This window comes from Bradysia coprophila, unplaced genomic scaffold (assembly GCF_014529535.1).
Source record: "Bradysia coprophila strain Holo2 unplaced genomic scaffold, BU_Bcop_v1 contig_94, whole genome shotgun sequence".
NCBI lineage: Eukaryota > Metazoa > Arthropoda > Insecta > Diptera > Sciaridae > Bradysia > Bradysia coprophila.
The window spans coordinates 5,054,426-5,079,045 of NW_023504022.1; the positions used below are offsets into that span (position 1 = coordinate 5,054,426).

Here is a 24,620-nt window from a genome sequence, read left to right on the forward strand (position 1 = left end):
AGTGTGGTCGAGCGGAAATAATTCGGGAACAAAAATTGGTCGAGCTCAAGCTCTTCGTCGGTTACAAAAACAAAAATTGAACATTCGAAAAGCTGGTCCCCGCATCAAAAAACAATAGATTTCCACTTAAACACCGCCTTTGTCAATGGGTTGGCAAATTCGAGGGGGAAACTACTTCGATTCACGCTGTACCACGACTTTTTTGAGTGTCAAGCTGAGCCAATAAATTTCACCTTACGTGTATTTGTGCAGAGACTTTCCTGGGCCCTGTACCATGGCTTTCCGGAGCAGTTTCCCTCTCACAAAAATGTGCAACCGGCAAAAAACCTTTCCATGGTTTCCCATTTTTAACATGAATACTTCGATACGAATATTGTACAAAGACAGCACGAAATTTATTAATTCACCAACGAACATGAAAGGACATCGGACAGAGTGTCATAATTAAAATGGACAGAAACAATAAATAACCTCTGGTTGATCTCGTGGCTGATTGTCATCACAAATTGGTGACCACGAGGATACACTTTTTGAACGCATGCGATCTTGTGCAATAGATGCCCATGGTGGTACTATTTTCTCAACCTGAGATGAATTTGTGAATATTGTTTGATTGTTGAAAGAAAATGTTCTTGTTTTGTGTTCAATTTATAACTATTCTTAAAACTAAAGAAAGAAAGAAAAACACTTTCGCAATAAAAAGCTTATTTTAGAAGAAAGGAAATGCTTAGAGATAGACATCGTTGTGAGTTTTAGAAGAACAAGCGAAAAAGGTCATAGATTTTATCACTAGAAATCGCTTCCTCCGGATAAATATTTATGACGACGAGTGAAGATTCTTTATCGATCAATGCTTTCTGTTAGTTTTCTTTTTTTTTGCCAATGAAAACTTAATTTTGCAGGAAAACGATTAGCAAATAAAGCTCGATAGTTGACAAGCTATTAACAAAGAGCCGAAGTCTCGAAAATAGCTCGGCATAGCTCAACTATCTTAAAATATGGACAAGAAATGTTAGGTTTCGAATAAGTGTTCTAAAAAAACGAAGGCTTACGAGCATCAAACGGTATAGTCTGGAGTAACACGCACGTGATTTATTGTCATTTTAAAATAGCTTAAAAAAATCAATTCGTGTGCTTGTAGCCTTCAACTTTTTCAGAGCACTCATGCACCCAATCAGGTGTCATTTCCCTTTCATTCAGACAAAGCCGAACTCACTAAAGTATCTCGGCTGTCTGGTCTGATTAAGAATCTTCACTCTACACTTGAAAAAGTGAGATCGAAAAGATAACCTAAAGCGATCTCCACTTGGAAATATGCTATTCCGTGTAAGACCTTTTAATTTTTCGAATAGCACAGCAATAAAACATCTTTTAGCTGGCGAAGAGTAGAATACATTTAAAGTTTAGAGTAGCGTAAATGCAGCACGATGAAGAAAATTGGCTGCAAAAAGATTTTAGAAATAAATTGCAGAAGAGACGCCAATGAAAACGTACGACACATAAGAGGCTCTCGCATCGAGTTCTCACCTTTACCGAAGGACGTCGATTTGGATCAGCTGGTTTAAGTTTTGGTAATGGTTCGGCCACACCAGGCTTAATTTTACTATCGACAACTGCTTCATCCGACTAATTAATGATATTAAGATCGATCGTTTTGAAAAAAATAATTTTTTGTGTTTATGTGTTTAGTTTACGGACAAGTTGTGTGTACATGGTTCTCATGAACGTTTTAGCAAAAATTAAATAAATTTACAAACAAAACATTACCTTCTTCTTGTCGATAATTGAAGAACGTCTACTCTCACTTTTTGACTCTTCTTCCACCTGAAAATCACATTTCGTACATTTATAACATTGATTATTCACAGATGGAGGGATGTATAATACTATATCGAGTAAAGATTTGCAATTGAACAATAATTGGACAATCAAGCGACATAACAATTTTGAACAAAAATTTCGTGCATTCAGTTCCGATTAAGAATCTTTTCTTTTTTTGAGATAGATGGGGAGAGGCTTCTAGAAATATTTCTGTTGAATTGAACCCATTACCTGTATTGAAGATCGTCTAGACGAAGACATTTTTCCATCTTGTTCAAACATAACCTCTTCAGACATCCTTACAGATGAACGACGACGTGTTTCGGATTTGTATTCTTGTGTAACGGCTAACGTTTCCTATTTTTCATTTTGTATTATTTGACAACATCGAAAGAAAATAATTTTTGTTTAAAAAAAGGAAAGTTTTTTGTGCTGTGTGAAGTTTGAAAAATTGCAGGGAAAGTAAAATATAAAGTGAAAATCAAAGTATAAGTATGAGTGGTATGCAGTATAGCAATTCTATTGACGGTAAATCATCACCTTCGATTTCAAACATCAGAAGACTCAAAAGTCTCAAAATTGTCTGACACCAGTTGCCTATTTTATCAAGTTTTTAACTGAACATTTCCTCTTTTGTATAAAATATTCTCGTAGTGGTGTCGAGTAGGTAAATACTCGGAAGAGACCGTGTATAAATTTCTTTACCACAAAAGTTGTTTCCGACCTCAGGTGTTACCTAATTTATGAAAACTTGGCCTGGTCGGTAAACTTTCACGATAATTTGTGTTGCTGAACTCAGATGAAAATAGTTAAAACTTTCCATCAAAGAACGAATTCCATCAACCTTTTTATCGACGGCCATGTACCACCACACCTGTAACACCCGTAACTTCGACTGTGTTTATTGTATCGCCTTGTGACTTATAGAAAATCTTCTACTTCTTTAGTTTTACATACTGTACGAGTTGGTACATGAGACATTACTAGCTTGATCTCATCGCTTATATGTACATGCTCATCAGTACTCACAGATGGCGACTTCAAATAAGTGATGCATTTTCTTTCATCTGTTTTTCAGCTGATCCGCTCATACAAACAAATGTGTTGATGCTTATACGGGTGAACATGAACAATGTACGCGCATGCGCGTGGTAACAGTATAACCGTTTAAAGACGTATAAACGGTTAAGATTTTTTGTGTGGATCAGCTGAAATGAAATACGTCACCTATTTCAAAGTCACTGACTGTAGGTGCAGTGATGTATTAAATCATTGATTTTGCCGTAATACAACAGAACCACTATACCACAATTGGAATTAAGTGTCAGTGTTATATAAAAAGTGTTAATTACTACTCCTTCTCCCTATTGCAACTGCAGTCTAATTTCTAATTAGCCGTTCTACGTAGACTAACAAAAATTTACAAGTAGAAAGAACTCATTGATAGAATAGACAGTAGGCTACACGTAGAGAATAAACAGCCTCGATACTAGCGATGCCATGATAAACGGACGACTGTAACCAGATGCTTTGGCTTAGAAGCTAGAGAAGTGAGAACCACATTTAGTCACTGTAATCCGTAAAATTTCTGTTTCGTTTGTTATTGAGGCTGTTTAACTAGAGAAGATTATGATGAGATAGTCAGCTTTCAACTATATGACGAAGAGACTCAATGAAAAGACTGGCATCACATAGAAGCAACATAAAATTCCATAATGGCGACAGTAAATGCAATGAACACAAGGTTACCAAACGACAAAAAAATAATTGAAAATTAATTACATTAAAACAGCAATGCTATGCTACCAAGCACACGTTCACTAGGATTTATCTCTCTTCCCACTTAAATTTGTTTTTTCTTAAACTACATCACTAAAAGAAGATGGTGCCGATGAACTACGTTAACTCATGCTGTCCATCGCACTCGGTATCACCATTAGATCTAGTGACTGTAGGTAGATTCATTCAGTAGTGGTTATGCATTCCCATCGAAGTGCTTGGAAGTTGGAAAGAACGGAAGCATAGAAATTTGTGACAATCTCAGACGGTAATATAGGTTGCCATACATACGAAATAAAAAGAGGATCATTCCGACAGAACCATGAGTGAAAATAGAGCAAAGTATTTCACATAAATAGAAAGACAAGGAATGAGACATGTGCATCAAAGAATAAAATTTTGTGAATCCAGCAGAACTGATCCGAAGATATTGGGAAGATACAGTTTGATGGGGGATCTAGAAAACAGTCCGACATAATCTACAAAAATATGTCATCAACTGTGCATCGACTACGAAAATACCTTCCTGTTGGCATTGTCTGGACGTTTATTTCGATTCACCGGTCTGAGTTGAACTTCTAGTGGATTATCGAAGGTAAACTTAATGCGAATTACCGGTGGAGCTGGATCAACTGGATCCTATATGCGATATTTGCCATGTTAACTTAATTTTTTACGTTATTTTGCGGTTCACCAAATCGACAGTTTAGAGCGTTAAGATTAAATAACTCGTAAGTAACAGAGGACCAACATTTTGTCAATCTTAACATTTTTATGCAATTGCTGAAGTACCATCAAAATCACACAAAATGTTAGCCCTTTATAGTGCCCTAATTTATAAAATAAAACTTTTTAGAAAAATGAAACAAAAGAATTCTTTTGTTCTATTATTTTAAAAAGTTTTTTATTTTAAATTAGGGCAGTACACTATACCGAGTATAGTCAGCGAAATTACCTACAAGAGAAGCGACACAGGAAGCAACAGTATAACTAATAGTTATTATTGTTCGTTTGAGCTACATTTTTAGACTAAAGCGAAATACGTCAGTTCTACATAGAAATAGAGCGAAGCATATGATAAGGTCAGCGAGTTTTACCTCAGCCTGTTTTTGCTTTTCAGCAACTTCTATCGCTGTTTTCGGAGCATCTTTCTGTGCTTTCTTCTCGGGTTCCTTTTCAGGTTCCTGTGTGTGGAGGTATTATTGTAAAAAAATTATAAAAATTGTATTTCGGTGGGATAGGTATAAATGTTGAAGGTTTTTCTTTTCTGTTAAGCTTCTTTTACGTTAATTTTGTGAAATAGCTATACCGCCAGTAAATCGCTTTTATTTTGAATATAAAGATCATTAGAATTTGAAAATTTAAAAATCTTACCATTTTCGTAACCTTTTGCTCCAATTTCTAGAGGAAGGAAAATAAATTTCTTATTAGAATCGTAAAATTCGAGTTTGATTGGTAGGATGTTAGAAAGATGGGTATTAATCTACTGCGGAATTTCAAGACTAACATGGACAAATCAATATCGCTATTGTGTTAGCTTACCAGGCCATAACAGGGCATCTTTTTGAGAAAATGTTTTTTTAGATTCTTGATTTTTCTCGATTTTCTTACATTTTCCCAAATTCGGGAAAATCACAAAAATTTTCCTAATCTTTTCAAGAATCATAAATTTTCTCCATTTTCTTGAATTTACGCAAAAGTTATAATTTTCTCGAAACATTTTCCAAAAAGTAGGCTCTGTGCCCTAACGTTAAAATCTACCACAAACTTTCTGAGTAAAATTCCCAACGTTAGGGCCTGGTGTAAATGTATAAATGATTTTTCTTTTGTCAAGTGTATATACCTCTGGTTCCAGGCTACCATTTTTATTTTCGGCTTCAGCCTGTGTAATTGGGTAAAAATGTGTTGAATTTTTGAATGTGAAAGAGTGACATGTACGTGATTCGAGAATGTGTATACCTGTTTTGGTGTTTTTGTTGTCGAATCTTTAGGTGTTTTAGTGTCAGCGGTTTCCTTGAAAAGAAATTCAAAGTAACGTATACGGTTTGGTTGTACATCGTCGCAGGACTCAATATTTTGGGAATTAATTTCCGCAAATTCACAAAATTTCTTTTCAAATAAATTCTTTGGAATGTTAGACAATCAATTCCCAAATATTTGGCCTGAGCAATGTGTGTCATCAACGTACTGTCTAGCACCGAAGCTGACTTTGCCGTCACTCAAATAGAGGACTGAACCGATCAAAGTTGGCTATTCTTTTTCATACAATGGCTATCAAAAATTTTTACAAAATAGTTAACAGGTGTGTTTTTGGCCTTCTAATTGAGTTATGTCAAAGTCAGCTTCGGTGCTTGACAGTGCTTTGGTGTCATTGTTAAAGCTTTGATTTTTATTAGCTGGAAAACCCACTCAATCACTTGGTTAAGCCATAATTTGGTTCATCATAAGCTCTAAGCTTTAATTTCGATTTACTTTCATTTCGTTAAAAGTTCTAATTCTAATCAAATGAAATAGAACGTTTGCCCTAACCTTTCACAGACGAAAAACATGTTAACAGCATGGAATCGAATCTATTACTTCGTTTGTTTTGAATACAACACAAAAGAAATGCCGTCTGTAAAAGGTTAGTATCTCACTCGTGTTATTGTGTCTCTACCTCTTTTGGTTTCTTTTTTTCTTCAGGCTTTTCTTTCGGTTTTTCTTTTTCTTTAACTGATTCTTCTTCAGTGATTTCCTGAAAATATTTTTTTTGGTTCGTAAAACGATCTGGTGCAATAAAAAATAAAGCCGAGATGATAGTGAAGCCACTCAAAGATAAAAGCAAACGGAAAAGGTCCCGATTTTTCTTTTTCAATTGGAATACAAGCCCTTCAAGTCAATACAATTTATCTGCAATTTGAAAGCTAAACTCAGTCCTAAAAACGGAAACACTCTCAAATTTAGCGAATTGATAAGTGAGTTGCGTATAGTAAAAAAGTGTAAGTGTAAATATAGTGTGTGTATCGTGTACCTCAGGAGATATAACTGAAGGTCTTCGCCAATTGGCTGGTGTTTCGTCAGCTTCTTTACCATCCCAAATATCATCAATTTTGGTAGGCTTTTCAGCTGTATCTTCACCCCAAATATCATCGATACCGCTTTTAGGTTTGTCGGTAGCTACTGGTTCGGATTTTTTCGCTGCATCCGTTTTAAGAGTTTTCTTTTTGACCACTTTCTTTTTAGGTTTGTCGTCGTCGTCCGGTGTCAATTGATCAGTAATTTTTGGCAACTCTTTTTTATCAGCAGTCGGAGCTTCAGGTGATTTCTTAGGTTCTTGGCCCGGCTTTGACTGTTTCGGCTCATCATCTGCAGTGTCTCCCCACACATCGTCAATCTTATCAGCGCCACCAGCGGTCGTTTGCGGAGCCTGATCTTCATCTTTTTTCGTTCCCCACCTATCAGGTTTCGGTTTTGGTTTTTCTTCCTCTGCAGCGTCTTTGCCCCAAACATCTTCTATCGGTTCATCTTGAACTTTATCTACATCATCTTCAGCTTTCTTGCCCCATCTATCAGGTCTGGGTTTGGGTTTTTCTTCCTTTACTTCTGCAGGCTCTTCTGCATTACCCCAAACATCTTCCATTGTCTCATCTCGGGGCTTATCTACATCTTCTTCTGTCTTTTTGCCCCACCTGTCTGGTTTCGGTTTTGGCTTTTCCTTTTTAATTGCTAACGGCTCATCTACCTCGTCTTTACCCCAATAATCTTCTGGTGGCTCGCCTTTAGATTTTTGTTCAGGTTTTTGCTCGTCCGATTTGGCTGACTTTCGTGCTGGTTGCACGGGTTCGTCTTCTGAAGGTCCCCAAATATCGTCAACTTCATCAGCAGCTGATTCTTGAGGAGCGTCATCAACTTTCTTTGCTGTAGGTTTTTTATCATCAACGGATTTCTTTGCTTCTTCTGCTTTTTTAGGCTCATCTGCTTTCTTAGCTTCAGCATCCTTCTTTTTCTTCTCTTCCGCTAACTTCTTTTTGGAGTCTTCAGCTTTCTTAGCTTCTTCTACCTTCTGCGCTTCTTCTACCTTCTTAGCTTCTTCTGCCTTCTTAGCTTCTTCTGCCTTCTTAGCTTCTTCAGCCTTCTTAGCTTCAGCTTCCTTCTTTTTAGTATCCTCTACTTTCTTGGCTTCAGCTTCCTTCTTTTTGTCTTCTTTCTTCTTATCTTCAGCTTTCTTGGCTTCTTCAGCTTTCTTGGCTTCGTCAGCTTTTTTGGCTTCGTCAGCTTTCTTGGCTTCTTCAGCTTTTTTGGCTTCGTCAGCTTTCTTGGCTTCGTCAGCTTTCTTGGCTTCTTCAGCTTTCTTGGCTTCTTCAGCTTTCTTAGCTTCTACTTTTTTCGCTTCCACTTTTTTTGCTTCTTCAGCTTTCTTCGTTTCCTCTGCCTTCTTATCTTCCACTTTCTTTGCTTCTTCCGCTTTCTTTGCATCCTCTACTTTCTTTGCATCCGCTGGTTCTTTTTTCTCATCGTCCTTCGATTTCTTTTTATCGTCCTGCGTATGTAAAGTGTTTTTGTGTAATGTGTGAGTGTGTGTTAATGAAAATATCTGTGTGATCGGTTACCTTAGTTTCGGGTTTCGGTTTCTTTGTCGAAATGGATTCGGATCGCTCTTCCTGTGTACGTGTTTATGTGTGTGTGAGTGAGTGTGAATATTTTTGCGTGTTGAATTTGTGTAAATGAAAAAGCATAGAAAAGTTCGATTAAATACTGTTGCCTATAGGTCGATGTGTGTATGCAAACTCTACGGTAAATGGCTTTAGAACATCACCAAAGTGAATGACCAAAGAATACTTAATGACACTAAAATATGCGATTGTATTGCTACTACAAAAACAATGAAAATTACTCATCGCAAAAAGATTTTTACTGAATGGCTATCCAGTCCATTGGTGATATCAATTGATGAATTATTTGAATTTTAGCCAATTAGCACTATGAATCAGAGCTTTGTGATAGGAAACATTTGTTTTAGTAAAGTGTCGACTCTGGTTCGACCTGTTAGATCAACACCGATTTCCTCATTTTGAGGCAGGTGAAATGTGGAAAAAAAATTCATCAATTGGAGAGACAGGTAAAGAAATAGTACTGGAAGTTACTCTAAGCATTTTACTCCATAGATCAAAAGCGGAAAAGTAGATAATCCTGTTATACCTCAGATTCTTCGACCTCTTCCACGACCTCAGTTTCAACAACTTCTTTGTCCTTAGCCTTTACTGATTTTTTGGGCTCCTTGACATCCTACGAGTATTTGGTCGACTTAATTGATAAATACAACGAAATTGACAAATCCTCAATACCTCAACTTGATCGGTTTGTGCCTTTTCTGTGGCCTTATCAGGCTCGACCTTTGATTGAGCTTTTGCCGATTTATTGTCGTCTTCTTCGGATGGCCAAATGTCCTCGACGGTTTCTTCACCATCGGGTATGTCATTAGAATCAGCCGTTTTGGGCTCCTTTTCCGGCGAAAGTTTGTATGTGTGTGTGTTTGTGTGTACAGTGTGCAAGTAAAGTCATATGTACGTATAGAGGGTGTAGATGGATTCGCGTCACAATTCGATATTCGACGGATATTGGTAGGGGAACATATACAATCATGCGTTAAGAACAGTTTATTAATTCAATTATTGACGTAAACACTGTACCTGTACTGACTCTTCGATTTTAACCTCTTCTTCAGTAACTTCCTTCTTTTCTTCCTTCTAAACGGCACAGATTGTTTGTGCCCAAGCGAAGAGTAATTGTTTATGGATTAGAACGAAATTAGTGACAAGTTTAAACATTTAAAATTTTATGTACAATGAGGAATGACACAATGCCACAAAACCGATTTCTTACCTTTTTCTTCTCCACCTTCTTCTTTTTGTCTGTCTTTGACTCTTCCTCGACCTTTTCTTCCTCTTCTTCTTCCTCCTCCTCTTTCTTCTTTTCTTCCTTCTTTTTCACCTCAACCTTTGATGTTGATTCGTCGCCACCAGCCTCATTACTGATTACTACGCGGTAAGAAGCCGTATGTTGAGTGGATACGCGGCTGATGCTCAATTTGGCCGTTGTACCATCCCATGACGTATTAATTTCCCGAGCGCTCTTTTCATTGATTTCCGTTGTGTTCTTGTACCACACAACCTTAGCCTTCTTATCGCTTTCTTTGATGGCTGCAATCAATTCCAATGCGCTGCCCTCGTGGATATTTTGATTACGCAATTGCTTGACAATGTGCGGCTTAACCACTTTGCGTTCTTCTTCGGGTATGTCGATGAGTTCGACAACCTGTGAGATCGCTTCACCTTTTTCGTTTTTAGCGACCATCTTGTATGAACCCTTGTCGCTGTCTGTGATTTCGGATATTTCCAATTTAACGGCAAATTCGCCGTCTTTGACTTGCTGAATGTCGACCTTGTGTCGTTCACTTTCTTTGACTTCGTTTGTCTCCTTAAACCAGGTACATCTTGGTTCGAATTTCGAAACGACCACGCATTCGATGATAACGGTGCGCTTTTTGACGATTTTAATGATTTTCGGCTTGTCTTTGATGACCGGAATAACTGAAATTAAATGAAAATTTAAGGCTCGGTCATTGCGGCACCATCGACCATTTGAAACTCACTTTCGATATTCAAAGTCAAGTTGGCGTTTAGCTCTCCCAAATTGTTCTTGATGTTACATTTGTAGAGGCCAGAATCTTCCAATGCCGGTTCAACCAATTCTAATCTGATGTAGTAGATGTCACCCTTTTCGCGCATCGTCATGACACACTTTCCACTTTCCTTCACCACTTCTCCTTCGCGTGTCCAGAGGATATCCGGTTTTGGATTTGCTTTTACCTTGCAATCCATAATGACCAATTTTCCGTTATTCTCTGATACGATGCGTGGTTTGTCAATAAATGTGGGTCCTTCGCCTTCTGGCTCAGGTTCTGCTTCGATGTTCAAATTCAAGTTGGCGTTACTTTCGCCAAATTCATTTTTAACATGGCAACGGTAGGTACCGCCATCTGGTGCACTTGGATCCTAAAACAGTGCAGAAAATTCGTTAGAATTTAATTGACCCTCAACCGGCCGCGACGACAACTTACTTTAATTTCAAGCACAAGTTCGTAAATATCTTCTTCTGTACTGGATGACTTGATGGCAATTTTTTCCGATTCCTTGACAACTTCTGTGCCACGATACCATGTTACTACTGGTGCTGGTTTTGCTTTACAACGACACTTCATTGTAATGAGCGTTCCCGCTTCGTTTGGTATGATGCGAGGCTTTTCAATAAACGATGGAGCAAAACCATTGGCATCGTCTCCACCTGCAACAGAAAATTCAAGTGGAAATTCGTTCTCTAAATCCAGGTTTGCAAAGCAATTCGAGCCGAACGCTCACGATTTTCTTCAATGAAAAACCTAGCCACCCACATGAACTGACCAATTTACTTACCCCAAACAAAAAAGGGGGAAAAGAAGAGAGTGAAAAACAGTAATTTTGCACTTAACTACTCACCCGATAAGAGCATCAGTTTGATAGATAGTAAATCGATGGCGATTAAACAATTCATTTATTTAACGACATCATCAATGTGCGTACGTTTTCAAAAGGAAAAATACAAAATTACCATCTGAGGTGTCATTTCATAAATACCTTGGAAATTGAGAGCGATGTTTGCATTGCTTTCTCCGTAACTATTAAAAGCATTACACCTGTAATTGCCACCATCCTCTTGTGTCGGATTTGTTATCTCTAGAGTAAGTACGTATGTGTCTTTCGATGTTGCTTTCCTCGACATTTTAATTCTCGGCGAGTCGGAGATGAGTTTATCCCCTTGAAACCACGAAATGTCAGGCACAGGATTTGCTTCCAATATGCATTCCATAATCAGCAAATCGCCATCCTGACGAATAGTTGGTTTCTTCGGGAATCGAGGTGATTTACCGTCAGGAATTCTGAATAATTTTCGATCAATTAATTCGATGCCATCGAATGATTCCATTATTCACACTCACTTCGGTTTACCACTTCCCTCGAAATTTAGGTTTATGGTTGCTACACCTTCACCGTGTTTGTTTTTGGCCACTGCCCGATATTCACCTTTGTCACCTGTTATGACCTTAGATATTTCTAAACGCGCCATATGATATAGCTTCTGGTCATTTTCCAGGGACATGTGATATCTTCCACCTTCGTTTACTTGTTCTTTTCCATGGAACCTTGAAAGAAAAAAACAGTCGATTTGTTACTACACACAAGGGCAAACATTGCTTTGTTTTAAGATCAAATAATAGTTCCTAGTCGTGAATCATAGGTCAAGATGATCCATCCTATTTACAGATTTTTAATAGAAATTTTGTTAGGCTGTGAGCATAAGTCAGTTGAAAGTTTTAATTTTTTTTTTTGCGTATAACTGTGCTCAGTAGGTCGAACAATTCTCAGGATAACACATCTTCAATATAACATTGATACAACATTTCGATAGTTGCTTCAACAATATGGTGCAGAAGTAAACTCTCATATGAATCGTTTACTTGAATGACTTAAATTGCACAGACATTTGAAGCATCTCAAGAAACTTGAACTCCGATGGAAGAGGAACGCATCGATTTGCTCGATGGCAAATTACAAGAGATTTTATGCGGATGCGGAATTGTTGTCAAAGACAACTTTTCTTTGGGTGTATTTTAAACTCTATTAGAGGAAGAGAGTGAAGTTCATATCCATTAGAAATTTAAATTCTTTTGCAAGGAGGTTGTGGCGTAGATCTTTCGCTTCGTTTGTTTAAAGTATCGCAAAGAATGCTTTACATAATCTGTTACTTCATTACTTTTAACATTTCGCCATTTCTAAACGACTAGTCCAAATAGAGCGGTAAAAACAAATGAAAACTTACCATGCGATGGTTGGTTTTGGATCTCCAACACATCTGCATTCAAAAGTTATTTTTGCACCATCATCTGTCTGCCGGATAACGGGTCGTTCGGTAAATGTTGGTTTAATGCCATCATCTGGAACTGGTGCTTCGTCGCCTAGTAAATTTTTATTTGAAAGAAATGATGGACACGCTCGAATCGATTTTTTGTAATTGAATTTTTAACTTAAAAATAATAAATTTTCTTTGAAAACAACAAATTCAACTGCTTTACGACAAACTTTACGTAAAATTTAAATAGATTGTGATCGTGGCTAGGCTTTTTCATTTTTGACGATGTAAAATTCTGCTATTTTGACTGTCTTTAACTTCATAAACTTTAAACGCTTTGAACAAAACACTTAGCGAAACACAAAAATTCAAAGTGTTACGATGATTGCAAAATTCTATGAACATGAGAACTCGTGTCACAATCAACGAATTGTGTTCAAATGAAATGAAATTCGCGAGTGAATTAATGAAATTCGCTTGGAACGATGTGAAATCACAAGGAATTTTCGACAAACTCGAAAATGTATTGGAAAATGCAAAAGCGTTAATCGAATCCTGTTAATTTTTTCCTTGAAATGAAAACAGCCTGATACATCGACAATTAATTCGGAATGAATATGAAATGAATGTTTGCCAATTAAATGATTGATTACATGACTGATGAGGAAAAAAAAGAAAAATCTAGTGTGACGTTTTATGACCCGCGACGAAGCTGAGGTCAATAATCACACGATATGGAGATTTTTCTATTGTTCCCCCGAGTTATGCATTAAACGTTTACATGCAACGTATGTCGAAAACCGTATTCTTTCCACGTTTATTTTTCATGTATTATTTGTAATAGTTGTCCTGCACGCAACTAGAGAATTTTTTAATGTGTGGGTCCGAGTCGGATACAAACACTGCAGTGGTCTCGCTTATTAGGCTTTTTATGTCAAAATCCTAGTAAATGCTTTTTCCCGCGTTTGGAAGTACGAAAATAGCTAGCTTCGCACCTGGAACATAAAACACCTTTTCATGCTTCGGGACCGAAAATGAGTGCCATTTTTCGAATTTTCTCGGGTTTCCGGCCCTCTGCATGAAAACTTACATGTGCACCTGTTTGGGACGGTTGACAATCCGCGAAATTGCCTAAAATCAATCGTCCAAAACAGGTACACTAATAAATATTATATGCTTCCAACTGCGGGACGAAAGAAAAAAATGTAAACCCACGGGCCGAAAGTGACAGAAAAATGTAGGCCAAAGGGGCGAAAGCGAAGCTTTCACCGCGTGGGCTTACATATCTGTCACTTTCGGCCCGTGGGTTTACATTTTTCAACTTTCGTCCTCAGTAGGCAGCATATAAAACTTAATACGTAACTCGTTCGGCCTCCTCAATCGATACGTAAATAACTATTACTCCACTTCAGGTCTTAACGTCCCCGTTCGTCAAAATAAAAATTTGGAACCTTGGATGTAATGCACAGTGCTATCAAAGTAGTGCGTAAATGGATTGCTAAAAGGCTTCTTTAGTGAATGAGAGGTTTCCAGCACGAGCCGGAGATGAGTTCTGGAATCGAATTCTGGAATCGAGTTCGATAAAAAATCCTTTTTAAGAAGAACATATTTCCTATGCGACGTTGAAAATACTATTAGTGTTGTGTCTAAACTGGAATTTAACCTATACAATGTATTGTCAACCTCGTCTTCGCCTCGGGCGACAATATTCTCATTTATTGCGCAAAATGACCATTATGAAAATACCCTCGCGGAATTTTGAAAACCGACACATTTTCTGTTTCGTGGTTTATTGATTTTTTGTGCATTTTGCATGGTTCTTTATATGGAGAAATCTGAAACTCAAGTAAAACATAGAAACAGAAAATGTGTCGGTTTTCAAAATTCCGTGTGTGTACGTATGCAAAACTCGCAAAGTGAAGTTTTCATTCCTACGTATATACGGAACTTGCTAAAGTCGTCGAAAGCTCATGAAATTTGATGTAATGAATGGTTTTCGACCCGTGTGCATGCAAAATGATTGTGAATTTATTGATTTTTCTTCTTCATTTTCATGTTTTTTTTTTTCTTTGAATGACAGTTTGTGTGTGAATATGCTCTAACTAAAATATTTCGAAGTATGACAGCTGCTTCGTCGAAGAAATGAAAAGCGTCTGATTTTAAAGTGAAATATTCGCCAAACAATTTTTTATAAAATCAAAAGAAAATCAAATCGAAATGTTTAACGAAAATCTTGGCAAATCACACAACTGATGAAATTAAACAACAAAACGGAAAACGTTTATTCTACTGGAAACTTTGTTTATCTGTTAATTTTTCTTTCGCTAAACGATCACAAGAAAATTCAAAAGAAAAATAAATAAAGAAAAAAAAAACTGCCATCTATAACTAATGCCTAATGACTTAAGTAAACACCCAATAAAAGTAATTATACTCACTGTCGAAATTTAAACTTATTGTTGCGTTAGATTCGCCCAATTCATTTTTTGCAGTCACTTTGTATTTGCCAGCATCCTCAACTGTGACATTTTTAATTTCAAGTGATGCAAAATATGAATGGCCGTCTTTGTCGATCATCAGCTGCGAAAAAGAAAATCATAAATCAGCTAAATTGGGTAAGTACATCGTCAGGTGTTATTTTGTAATAACCAGCACTTAGATCAATTATATCATAATAGATCGTTATTCATGCTACTGAGGGAGAAATGCTTTTTAAGGTACTAGATTATGACTCGAGGCCGCAGGCCGAATGTGACAATAGGAGAAACATATTTAGAAACTAAGAAGAAATGTAATAAAGTTTTCTCATATTTTATAGTACTGCTGTCACTGCGCTTATTTTCATGTGAACCAACTTCGTATGGTGACATTTGTTCTGTAATGACAAATGTGAAGTTGGCTCACATGAAAAAAAGCCGCAGAGAATGAAAAAAAGTGGCTCCTCTACACGTCAACCCACTTGTTGTTTGGAAACTAACGGTCATAAATTTTCGTAGAATTCTGTAACTTTTCTGATATATTTCGTTATAAAATTACTAATGTCAGCAAACTATTCTTTTGTGAACCAACTTCACAGCAATAACATTTCATGAATATTTACCAGAGTGAAGTTATTTTACAAGGCGCAAAGCGCAAAGAATGAAGTACTGTTAAAAAATTATAGCGCTTCTACAGGCCAACCGAGGTTTCCCATACATATCGTGTGCCAAAAAAAAGCATTTATCACCGCGTTACATACAACGTCTATCTCATCTAAGTCACCAAAATTATTCACTTTTCGTCACTAATTTGAGAAAATTTACGTATTGCATTGGTGGACTTAGTTGTTATCACATCTAACTCTGTAAACAGTGTTTCCTAAACACAAAGAAAATTAAAAATGTCTATTAACCTTATGCCTAGATGACTCTTTAACGGGTGTTCCGTTATGTGACCAAGTAACCGAAGGTTTTGGGTCGGCCTGAATACGACATTCAAACAATAATCGTTTGCCATCGTCTTCTTGTCGAATGGCTGGTTTTTTCGCGAAAGTCGGCGCGATTCCGTCGATTTGCCTGCAAATGTACAATTTGATTTTAATTTTTCTGTGTGTTGGCTTTGTCGTACGGAGTACAGAATGAACTTTGCAATTCAATATCAGCCAAAAAAGCTTAAACTTTCATGCACATTCAGTCGAAACAATTAAAACTCAGTGAAGAAGTTTGAGTTTGTAACCTTTTACAATCAGCAAGCGTATATTGCGATGGAGTCTTTCATTCTTGCCATCATTCATAAAATATGTCATACACTACGACTGTTTGATTCTCTTTCTAACACATTTTTAACCATATCTTGTATCGCTCTCACACGCTGGACATACTTTATAAATGATCCCTAATGCAAAATCTATTACTTCATTAGTTTTAACATTACGTTTTGCAAACAAGAGGACAAAATGATGACTGTCCATCGCTTATTTAACAGTTGGTTGGCCGTTTGTAAAAGGTTTCAGTACTTCGATATGAATCTTCATTTCTAAATAATTCAATGTTATTAAGCAACAAGCAGACATGTTATCACTACGAAAGGGTACACTATGGAAAAGCAATGCAGTAACAACTCACCGTTGTTCAATAATTATTTGGCCGCTAGCTATTGCATATAAATAAAAAGAAAAAGAAAAAAACCCTTGTTAGTTGAACTATAAGTCGATAGTCGACATATAAATCACGAAACTTATTACTAATTTAATGATTACACTGCACGTCGTATGGTTATAGCTTTAGCTTGCTTGCATAGAATTTAGTGAAGCTTTTTAACTCGCTTTCATGCAAAAGAAGTGCTCGATAGTAGTGCAGAAGAGATTTTTAAAAGGAAAACGTCGCTAAATCATCATCAAAAAGAAAATATTGAAAGCCCAAAGCATTATCAGATCTTATTTATTCTGTTTGGTTTGCCAAGCTTCACGAAAAAAAGAGTTTATTTTAAAATCTCACCTCTCTTTAGGTTCGTCAGCCGCTGAAATCGGATATATTATTAATAATTTTAAATTTGGAAAATTTGTATAAAATTCTGTTCGAGTTTATTTTTAGCGAAAAGCATTATTTTGTAAGTGAGTGCCAAGTGGTCGACAAAATTAATGTGACTCATAAAATGTTGTTTTCATAATGACGACCGAATGGTATACGATCAAGGAAAATCGTTCTTTTTAAACAGTTACTCGCATAAATAACTGGCAGAGAAAGTATAATGAGAAATTGTGTACCAGTGCTGTAGCTAGGTAGTTAACTACTGTTTTATTCGGTTAAAGATTAACGTCCTGAGACAGACTACCCCAAACATACGCCATTAAATGCATTAAGCTTTTGAGAATACAATTTTAAAATCGAAATTGAACTCTATTGTTCGAAGACTGATGATAAAACCGAAATTATTAATCCAACAAGTTCTACCGTTGTGGGATGTTCAATTTTCAAAGTTATGGATTATGACTTAACATTAGGAGAAAGTAGAGTCTCACTCACTCTTCCGTCTGTTCTATGTTAAGAGTCAAGCCCCCCTAGTTGACAGACTGAAAGCTAACAGAAGTCGATCGTCGCATCTCCATGATTAATTTATCAATGGTCAAAATTCAATGTAATAACTCAATCTGCTACTTCTTTTGATTAAATAATCATTCTTAATGTTCGATAGAAAATCTTTTACTTCATTTGTTTTGATATTCAAACATCTATCTATTCAAGATCAAGACAACATTACCACGGGGTAATAGCTGTTTTTTGTTGTTGCTATCGATGATCAGATGATTTGCAAGCGACACAATAAAAAAAAAAAACAATTTCATTTCATACTTACGGCTAAAGTTTAAATTGATCGATGCCGCAACTTCGCCCATTTTATTTTTGGCTTTAACTTTATAAAGCCCAGCATCTTGTTCAACAACATCGTCTAAGTCTAACACTACTGTAAACTTATTATCACCTACAGGTTGTATTTTAAATGTTGTTCTGGCATCTTGTTTCAGTAGCTCATCACTTCGATACCATTCGATTTCTGGTTTCGGTGATGCAAGCAATTGACATTCGAATATTAAACGATTACCATCGTCTTCTTGCCGCAACTGTGGCTTCTGGGTGAAGCTGGGAGCAAAATCGTCGGCCACTCCCATTTCTTTTGCATTTGGGGATGGGTTATCGACTGAATGTGTTATTTAAATGAGACATTCACTTTATCTGTGATCGGCTTTTGTGTCGATTTTTCTTAGAAGTTTTCTTTTTGTGTATTTGAACTCTGCAAAAATTCAAAACAAAATGTTAATTAATCGAAACCGAGACACCATCCCAGCTGTGTTATAGAGCGCACGCATTTACGCATACATTCATACATTAATCTGCTGTTTTAACATTAATTCTTACGAAAATTAAATACTAATCGCAGAGCTATACACAAAACTCATCAACAATTCAAATGTTTGAGATTCCATTCGAGAAATAGCGTAAAAAATTAATTGACGTACGCGTAATCCCCGCGTCTATTTTAATCCTACATAAATACATCATCGGTTGTAATGAAACAAATTGCATCGTAATGCAATTCGAATTCATTTAATTCGATTATAGGTCAAGGTCACTTAAATCGAGAAAAAAAGAGAACATCCGAAAATAATGCGTTTCACGTGCCACAAAGCCAAAAGAACAACCTATTTCTAAGACCCATTTAAATAGCAGGTAAGTGTTAAGAGTTAATGTCATAGTCGAGGTCGCCATTTTATGACTACGTGCCCTACGTAAATTGCGAACATTAATCGTTACACAGTTCATGGTGCATGGTGGTCCTTATTGAAAGAGCATGTGATCGAAGGTGGGCATTTTAATGGTGTGACATTGAGACTTAAAACTGAATTTGAATTCGTCAAAGGCGTACTCATATCGGTCTGAGAGATAAAATTTATCGGATCCGACCTTAGTCAATACAAACTTCAGTGGAGAGACAACATCAAATGCTACGGCGTGGAAGTTATTCTAAGAATCTAATTTTCCCTTTAAAGACTCTTTTTCCTTCAACGAAACCTTGACTTTCCATTTTTTCATTACATGGATCAGACTGTTGATTTACCTTTGATTTCTAGCTTGAGCTTATAGAAAAATGTTTGAAATGAATGCAGGACTAGATTTTGTATCCAACACTGACTAAATTTATAATAAGCAGAACAAGTCATAGATTTGATGCTCCCACCGAGATATGTTCGCGGTTTCTAAAAGGTGATTAAATTAGTAAGGTAACTGGATCATTTTTTTATATTCTACAGAAATTTGGCTATGAAATACTGACATTGACAGAGCTGATAAAACTCCATCAGTCACTTATTCCTCAACTTTTTTTGTTGAAAAAATACATTGATTTTTTATTAATGGAACATTAAATTCACTAAAACAACATCAAAGTCTCGCCATCTAACGATTAGGTTAGGTTAGGTTTCGATAGCATAGGTTTCAAACCGTTCTTGCATCTTATTCAAAGACATTTTTCTCATATAAACTATATATAACATATAAAGTAATTTGATATCTCGTATCCAGCCCGAGGTACTTTTACTCATCGTGATACGAGATATCAAATTATTTCACGTGTAAAGTATAACGTTTTACTTTAAGAGCGAGGGAAAAGGTTTTCACTAGTGAGGGAATAGCCACTTCACCTCACTAGTGAAGTAAATTTATTTTATCTATCTAGAACGATAATCTCGAGCTTATCTCCCTAGGGAGTTTTTACTTATCTCGATATATCTGTATATACGCCTTTGGCTCTGGCAATAATGTCCTACACGTCAAAATAACAATCTTGGCAACAGGTACATAATATATATTACGTGCTACACGCGTCGAAAACCGTACTTTTCATGTTTCAAGCACTACTTTCGACGTTTTCAGCATGTAAAATCCATTACATAATTCGGGTAATAATGAAAAGTCTCGTTTTAGTGTGTTTATTGGCCTCGGCTTCGCCCTCGGATCATCAAAATTCACACGAAAACTCTACTTTTCATCTTTTTATCCCTAGTCATGTACAAGACAATTTTATTATTTCAGGAGTTTTGCTTCAATTTTGTAGAACAGAAATAGAACAGCAACTGAAACGAAAATCAGAAATGATAACCAGCTAAGATACCTTAATGATCGGAAGGTTTTAGTTAGTTTAGGATTTGGTCAACACTCAAATTTAAGATGATTTTTTTAAACAAAATTAATTGCAATTTGCCCCTATAGTAACAATTAAGGTTGGGTTAAGTGGGCTGATATGAGTCAATTTCGTCCTTACTTTTGGGGGAAGAATCTGTTGTTTTAGATTGTCTGGATATAAATAAGTAAAAAATCTTCCTTGAACATTTTCCTAAGACTTTTTCCGAGAAAAAAATTTCGCAGACACAGTTCTCTTATTTACCACTCTGGTTATTTTCTGTTTTCATTTTCGATTTTCCGATAATTTCAGATAAATATTTATTTTCAACTTTGTGTGAATTGCAGAATGTGTTACGAAACATACCGATATAGAACTAAGATTCGCGATGAGTTTGCTTACCGAAAACAAACTCCTCTTGATTGAATCATCATTCTTAATTGCCGAGTAACACACCGCCTTAGAAGTTTTTATTTTTTGCAATACGGATGTCAAGAGCATAATTTTAAATATTTCTATCGTACCACTGCTTCTCATGAACAATAACATTTTGGTAGAAATAGAAATTTCAATTAAAAATAACGAGTGAGATGAATTTATTGCCAAATCTACTAAAATAAATTGATGATTTCACCGAACAATTAAACATTTCTGAGTCGAAAGCCATTGTTTTTGAAAAGTTAAATGGTTTTGTAATCAATTAATGATCATGACTAATAACGTCACTTAAAATTTTGAAATTTATTACAAATGTTTGTACGTCCAAGGTTGTCTACGCTGCCTACAAACAAACTGTTGACATGTGATTGACTAAAACTATAGGGTGTGATGAGCGCTATATGGCTTTGCTCGAACTGACTAGAATCTATTAGGGAGAATCTAAGACTAATTCTGCCCTACAATGTTGTAATTTTTCGTCAATTTTCTACCCAATTTTGTATGCATTTTACAAAACGTTTTATGAAAAGACAAACCAGATTTTCAGTCTTGAATGCTTTTTAACCGTTTCAGTAAACCTTTTCAGTAAACCTTTTCAGTAAACCTTTTCAGTAACCATTTTTAGCATTCTTTAAGCAGCATAGGTATCACCATTTATTATTAATAAATCTCTTACTTCTTTGGTTTCAAGTATCGCTTACTGTTGCAGTATATGGTAATCTTTTACTTCGTTAGTTAAACTATTGTTTTTGCTATATAAGAGAACCCTGAACAATGTAAATCGCTTATTTTCGTTTTTGTTGTTAGCAGATGACTAACTAGCCGTATCAATGAAATACAGGGTTTTTCTTCCCTTTATTTTTGCTTAAGGCTAATACACAGTTGGTGAAAAATCAATGCAAAATGCATGAAAAATGATGTTCGTACCACAAGTTAAAAATATGTTTAATCACAGTCCAAAGTTGACAATTCAAATTTTATTAGGACCCAAACTCAGCGCTATTGGCAATTATTTTCGCCAAAGGTACCAATATCGCATAAATTGTATTCCAATAAAATGTAAATTATTAACTTCGGACTGTGATTAAACACATTTCTCACGCATTTAGCAACTTGTGGACCGCACATCATTTTTCATGAAGTTTTCATGGATTTTTCACGAACTGTGTACTCATCTTTAAGATTGCATGCACAAATTTTCCTGATTTTCAGTCGTTTAATTCAATTTAATGTAAGACCGAGGTGCGTTCCCCATTGATCGTGCTACGCGTCTCGCACTTGATATTCTCTTGTTGCGTTGGCCGAATTAGCCCGAATCGATCGCGTCGTTGTCGCATTTGGCCAACTCAACTGTGTTTTGGTCTTCCCCTTTGACACACCTGGGGTATGTCTATATCAAAAGGGTTTTTCTTGGAACATAACTTTTATCTTGAGAATGGATTTTAGCGAACCAGTCGCTTCTCTCATTTCTGACTTTGTCGACGATGGTTACAAATATGTGCGAAGTGCCGGGAATACGTTCGCTCTTGATTTTTTACTCATTCGAAAAAGAATAATGGAATCTTAAAATTGGGAGCTCCTTTTATAAGTGTACGATAAATGTCCATGGAAATGTATCTCCTCTAGTTTCATCTACAATTGATTCTAATTTCCTTCTTTAAGGTTGAGTAAGAATGAAGTAAAGCAAATAAACAATAATTAATTTAATTCAGCCTAAAGGTTGGTGAAACGTAGTGGATTATTGGATTATTGGATTTTAATTTTTCAAATCAGATTTACGTGACAACTACCCTTCCTTTGCCTGTCCATCAGCACAAATTTGTTTACAGTCTCTACTTTGCGTGCCATGTTAAATAATAATGCAGAACCCCCACTTAAAATAAAAATTTATTTGAAACGAAAAATTCTTTTACCTTACGTTTGAGGTAATTATAGCCATTCCGCCCTTTGGGAAGACACGGAAAATAATTTTCATGCTTCGGGCCAAAAATGAGGGCAATTTTCGATTTTTTCTCGAGTTTTCGGCCCTTTGCATGAAAACTCACATGTGCACCTGATTGGGACGGTTGATTTAAGGCACTTTCGCTTGTAGACCTCACTTCGTTCGGCCGCGAAATTGCCTAAAATCAATCGTCCAAAACAGGTACACAAATGACTATTGTTATCTCGTATCACGATGAGAAGAAGTATCTCGAAGCCCTCAGATAATTTTACCCATCTGAATACGAGATAGCAAATTACTTTCCTTGTGTAGTAACCTACTATTTTTACATTGCAAGCGCAGGATAGCCTATATAAAATTTTGCTAAAAGTTTGAAATTGTTTTACTTTTCCTTACTCTGAAGAAAACCTTATAAGTGAAGGAAATCATATGCAACTCTGCGTAGATATATTGAGACAATTGGAGAGAGTTTATCAACCATTTGATAATGGTAAATTGGTTGAGAATATTGGTAAAAGAAAATTATATTGGTAAAACGGTAAAAAATCCATCGATAAAAATTTACCGTTATTTTTTTGAGCACCGCTGTTATTGAGTTAGACAACGGAAATACATATCGTTAAGGTTTATGAGCAACAGATTTATACTCTTCACGAGCAAAAATTTAAACAGAAAATAGACAAATTTGACAGTTATCTTTGCGAATGATTGAACATTTATTTTTCAAGAGCGCGTGAGACAAAAAAAATGAGGTATCACTGTTTCAAGGACAAGAAAAGTCGAATTCAACATAACGTCCTTAACCTGTTGCAGACGGCAAGCTTATGACCAGTTTTGTTATCGGGTTTATTACTTCCATCGATCAAAGTATTTTTGATCTGTTGATTTCAAATCTTGTACTTCAATTTTTTTAACATGAATTTTACTATTATAAAGGACCATATTAACCAGAGCTTGTCATTATTTTTGTCGTTGTTATCGATAACAGGTGATGGTGTGACAGGTTGAATTTACAACTGGTTTTAGAGAATTAGGTCTGACGCTCACCTTGACTCTTAAATAAATTTACCTAAAACTTAAACACAAATTGGTAAAGTAAACGGGCGAGACTACAAGATTACACCGAAGTACCAACTATTTTACGTTTTATTTGTGTTCTACACAAATTTTATAAGAAAATAAACTGTAACAACTTTTGTAAATAAAAAAACGGAAATTGTGATACTAAAACCGAAATAAAATTGAACAGTCGTAAAGGAAGTGAAATAATTGGTAAAAAGAATGTAATCGACGATCGTTTCTATTCATCTCAGAATTTATTCTTTAAGTTATCAATTTGGGTATTTTTAATTGCAATGTTAGCTATAACCGACTACATTTCCAATCTACAGTTTAACGATAGTTTATTTATTGAAACTATTCGGCCAAAGTAAATAAAACGTCTGGTGATCCAGATTTGGAAACTTGCGTAAAGCCACAATATGAATTTGCCGATTGTTCATTGTTGTATAATTGGAATATTCGATTTTAAATGATGCACAAAATAAACACTGATATCCATTTTACTGCTGACAAGGTGGTTATTATGTTAGAAATCTTTGTTGCATTTTTTTGTTTGCAGATTTGAATCTGCAACTAATTTAACTAAAACTCATGCAATGATACACATAAGTATGTGTCTGTCTATGCATACAATACGCAAAATTATGTAAATATGATTCCAGAGAGGAATGTATTTTCTGAAAGATGTTGAGACTTTGTGGAAAAAATGGATTGGATGTATGGGCTGAGCCTTATTGATTTTTACAAATTAGGAAATAAATGAATAAAGAGAGAAAAGTAGCCACCTATCTGATCTACTCTGACCAAAGTGTTCTTCAATTTGAACAAATGAGACTCGCGCAACCCTAGATCTATTTTTACGACTTCTTTTCTACCACAAGGCTTTACTAAAGCTTGTTAAGGTCTTTCAGAAGCTACATTATCCTCAAGTTAGTTACAACTGTTTTGGTATTGCAATAAGTTGGAATAAACCTTTCACAGGCGGCAATATTATGGA

At 35.9% G+C, this 24,620-nt stretch overlaps 1 protein-coding gene and 1 long non-coding RNA gene across 15 annotated transcripts in view; both read right to left on the minus strand.

Moving 5' to 3' along the window:
* Positions 1-24,620, minus strand: part of LOC119085059 (twitchin) — an 85,031-nt gene that overhangs the window by 55,043 nt on the left and 5,368 nt on the right. Inside the window, exons 2-25 of one of the 14 annotated variants that reach the window (XM_037195276.1) lie at positions 17,860-18,294; positions 17,001-17,022; positions 15,917-16,079; positions 14,964-15,105; positions 12,496-12,631; positions 11,615-11,818; positions 11,253-11,554; positions 10,700-10,923; positions 10,232-10,634; positions 9,463-10,169; positions 9,270-9,326; positions 8,925-9,080; positions 8,779-8,865; positions 8,190-8,240; positions 7,954-8,119; positions 6,611-7,848; positions 5,560-5,613; positions 5,444-5,482; positions 4,975-5,001; positions 4,698-4,784; positions 2,053-2,178; positions 1,768-1,824; positions 1,528-1,626; positions 472-585 (exon numbers count right to left, since the gene is read on the minus strand). In XM_037195276.1, the coding sequence (XP_037051171.1) occupies positions 472-585; positions 1,528-1,626; positions 1,768-1,824; positions 2,053-2,178; positions 4,698-4,784; positions 4,975-5,001; positions 5,444-5,482; positions 5,560-5,613; positions 6,611-7,848; positions 7,954-8,119; positions 8,190-8,240; positions 8,779-8,865; positions 8,925-9,080; positions 9,270-9,326; positions 9,463-10,169; positions 10,232-10,634; positions 10,700-10,923; positions 11,253-11,554; positions 11,615-11,818; positions 12,496-12,631; positions 14,964-15,105; positions 15,917-16,079; positions 17,001-17,022; positions 17,860-18,172 (4,974 nt within the window). In that variant the 5' untranslated portion in view covers positions 18,173-18,294. Of the gene's footprint in view, positions 1-471; positions 586-1,527; positions 1,627-1,767; positions 1,825-2,052; positions 2,179-4,697; positions 4,785-4,974; positions 5,002-5,443; positions 5,483-5,559; positions 5,614-6,256; positions 6,335-6,610; positions 7,849-7,953; positions 8,120-8,189; positions 8,241-8,778; positions 8,866-8,924; positions 9,081-9,269; positions 9,327-9,462; positions 10,170-10,231; positions 10,635-10,699; positions 10,924-11,252; positions 11,555-11,614; positions 11,819-12,495; positions 12,632-14,963; positions 15,106-15,916; positions 16,080-16,628; positions 16,657-17,000; positions 17,023-17,859; positions 18,295-24,620 lie in introns of all 14 variants that reach the window. The other 13 variants (XM_037195277.1, XM_037195278.1, XM_037195283.1 and 10 more) reach the window with 13 other exon arrangements.
* On the minus strand, positions 4,320-4,689 carry LOC119085064. The gene is made up of 2 exons (XR_005089221.1): positions 4,527-4,689; positions 4,320-4,418 (listed from the first exon to the last, which is right to left on the minus strand). It is a non-coding gene; the product is annotated as an uncharacterized LOC119085064 (long non-coding RNA).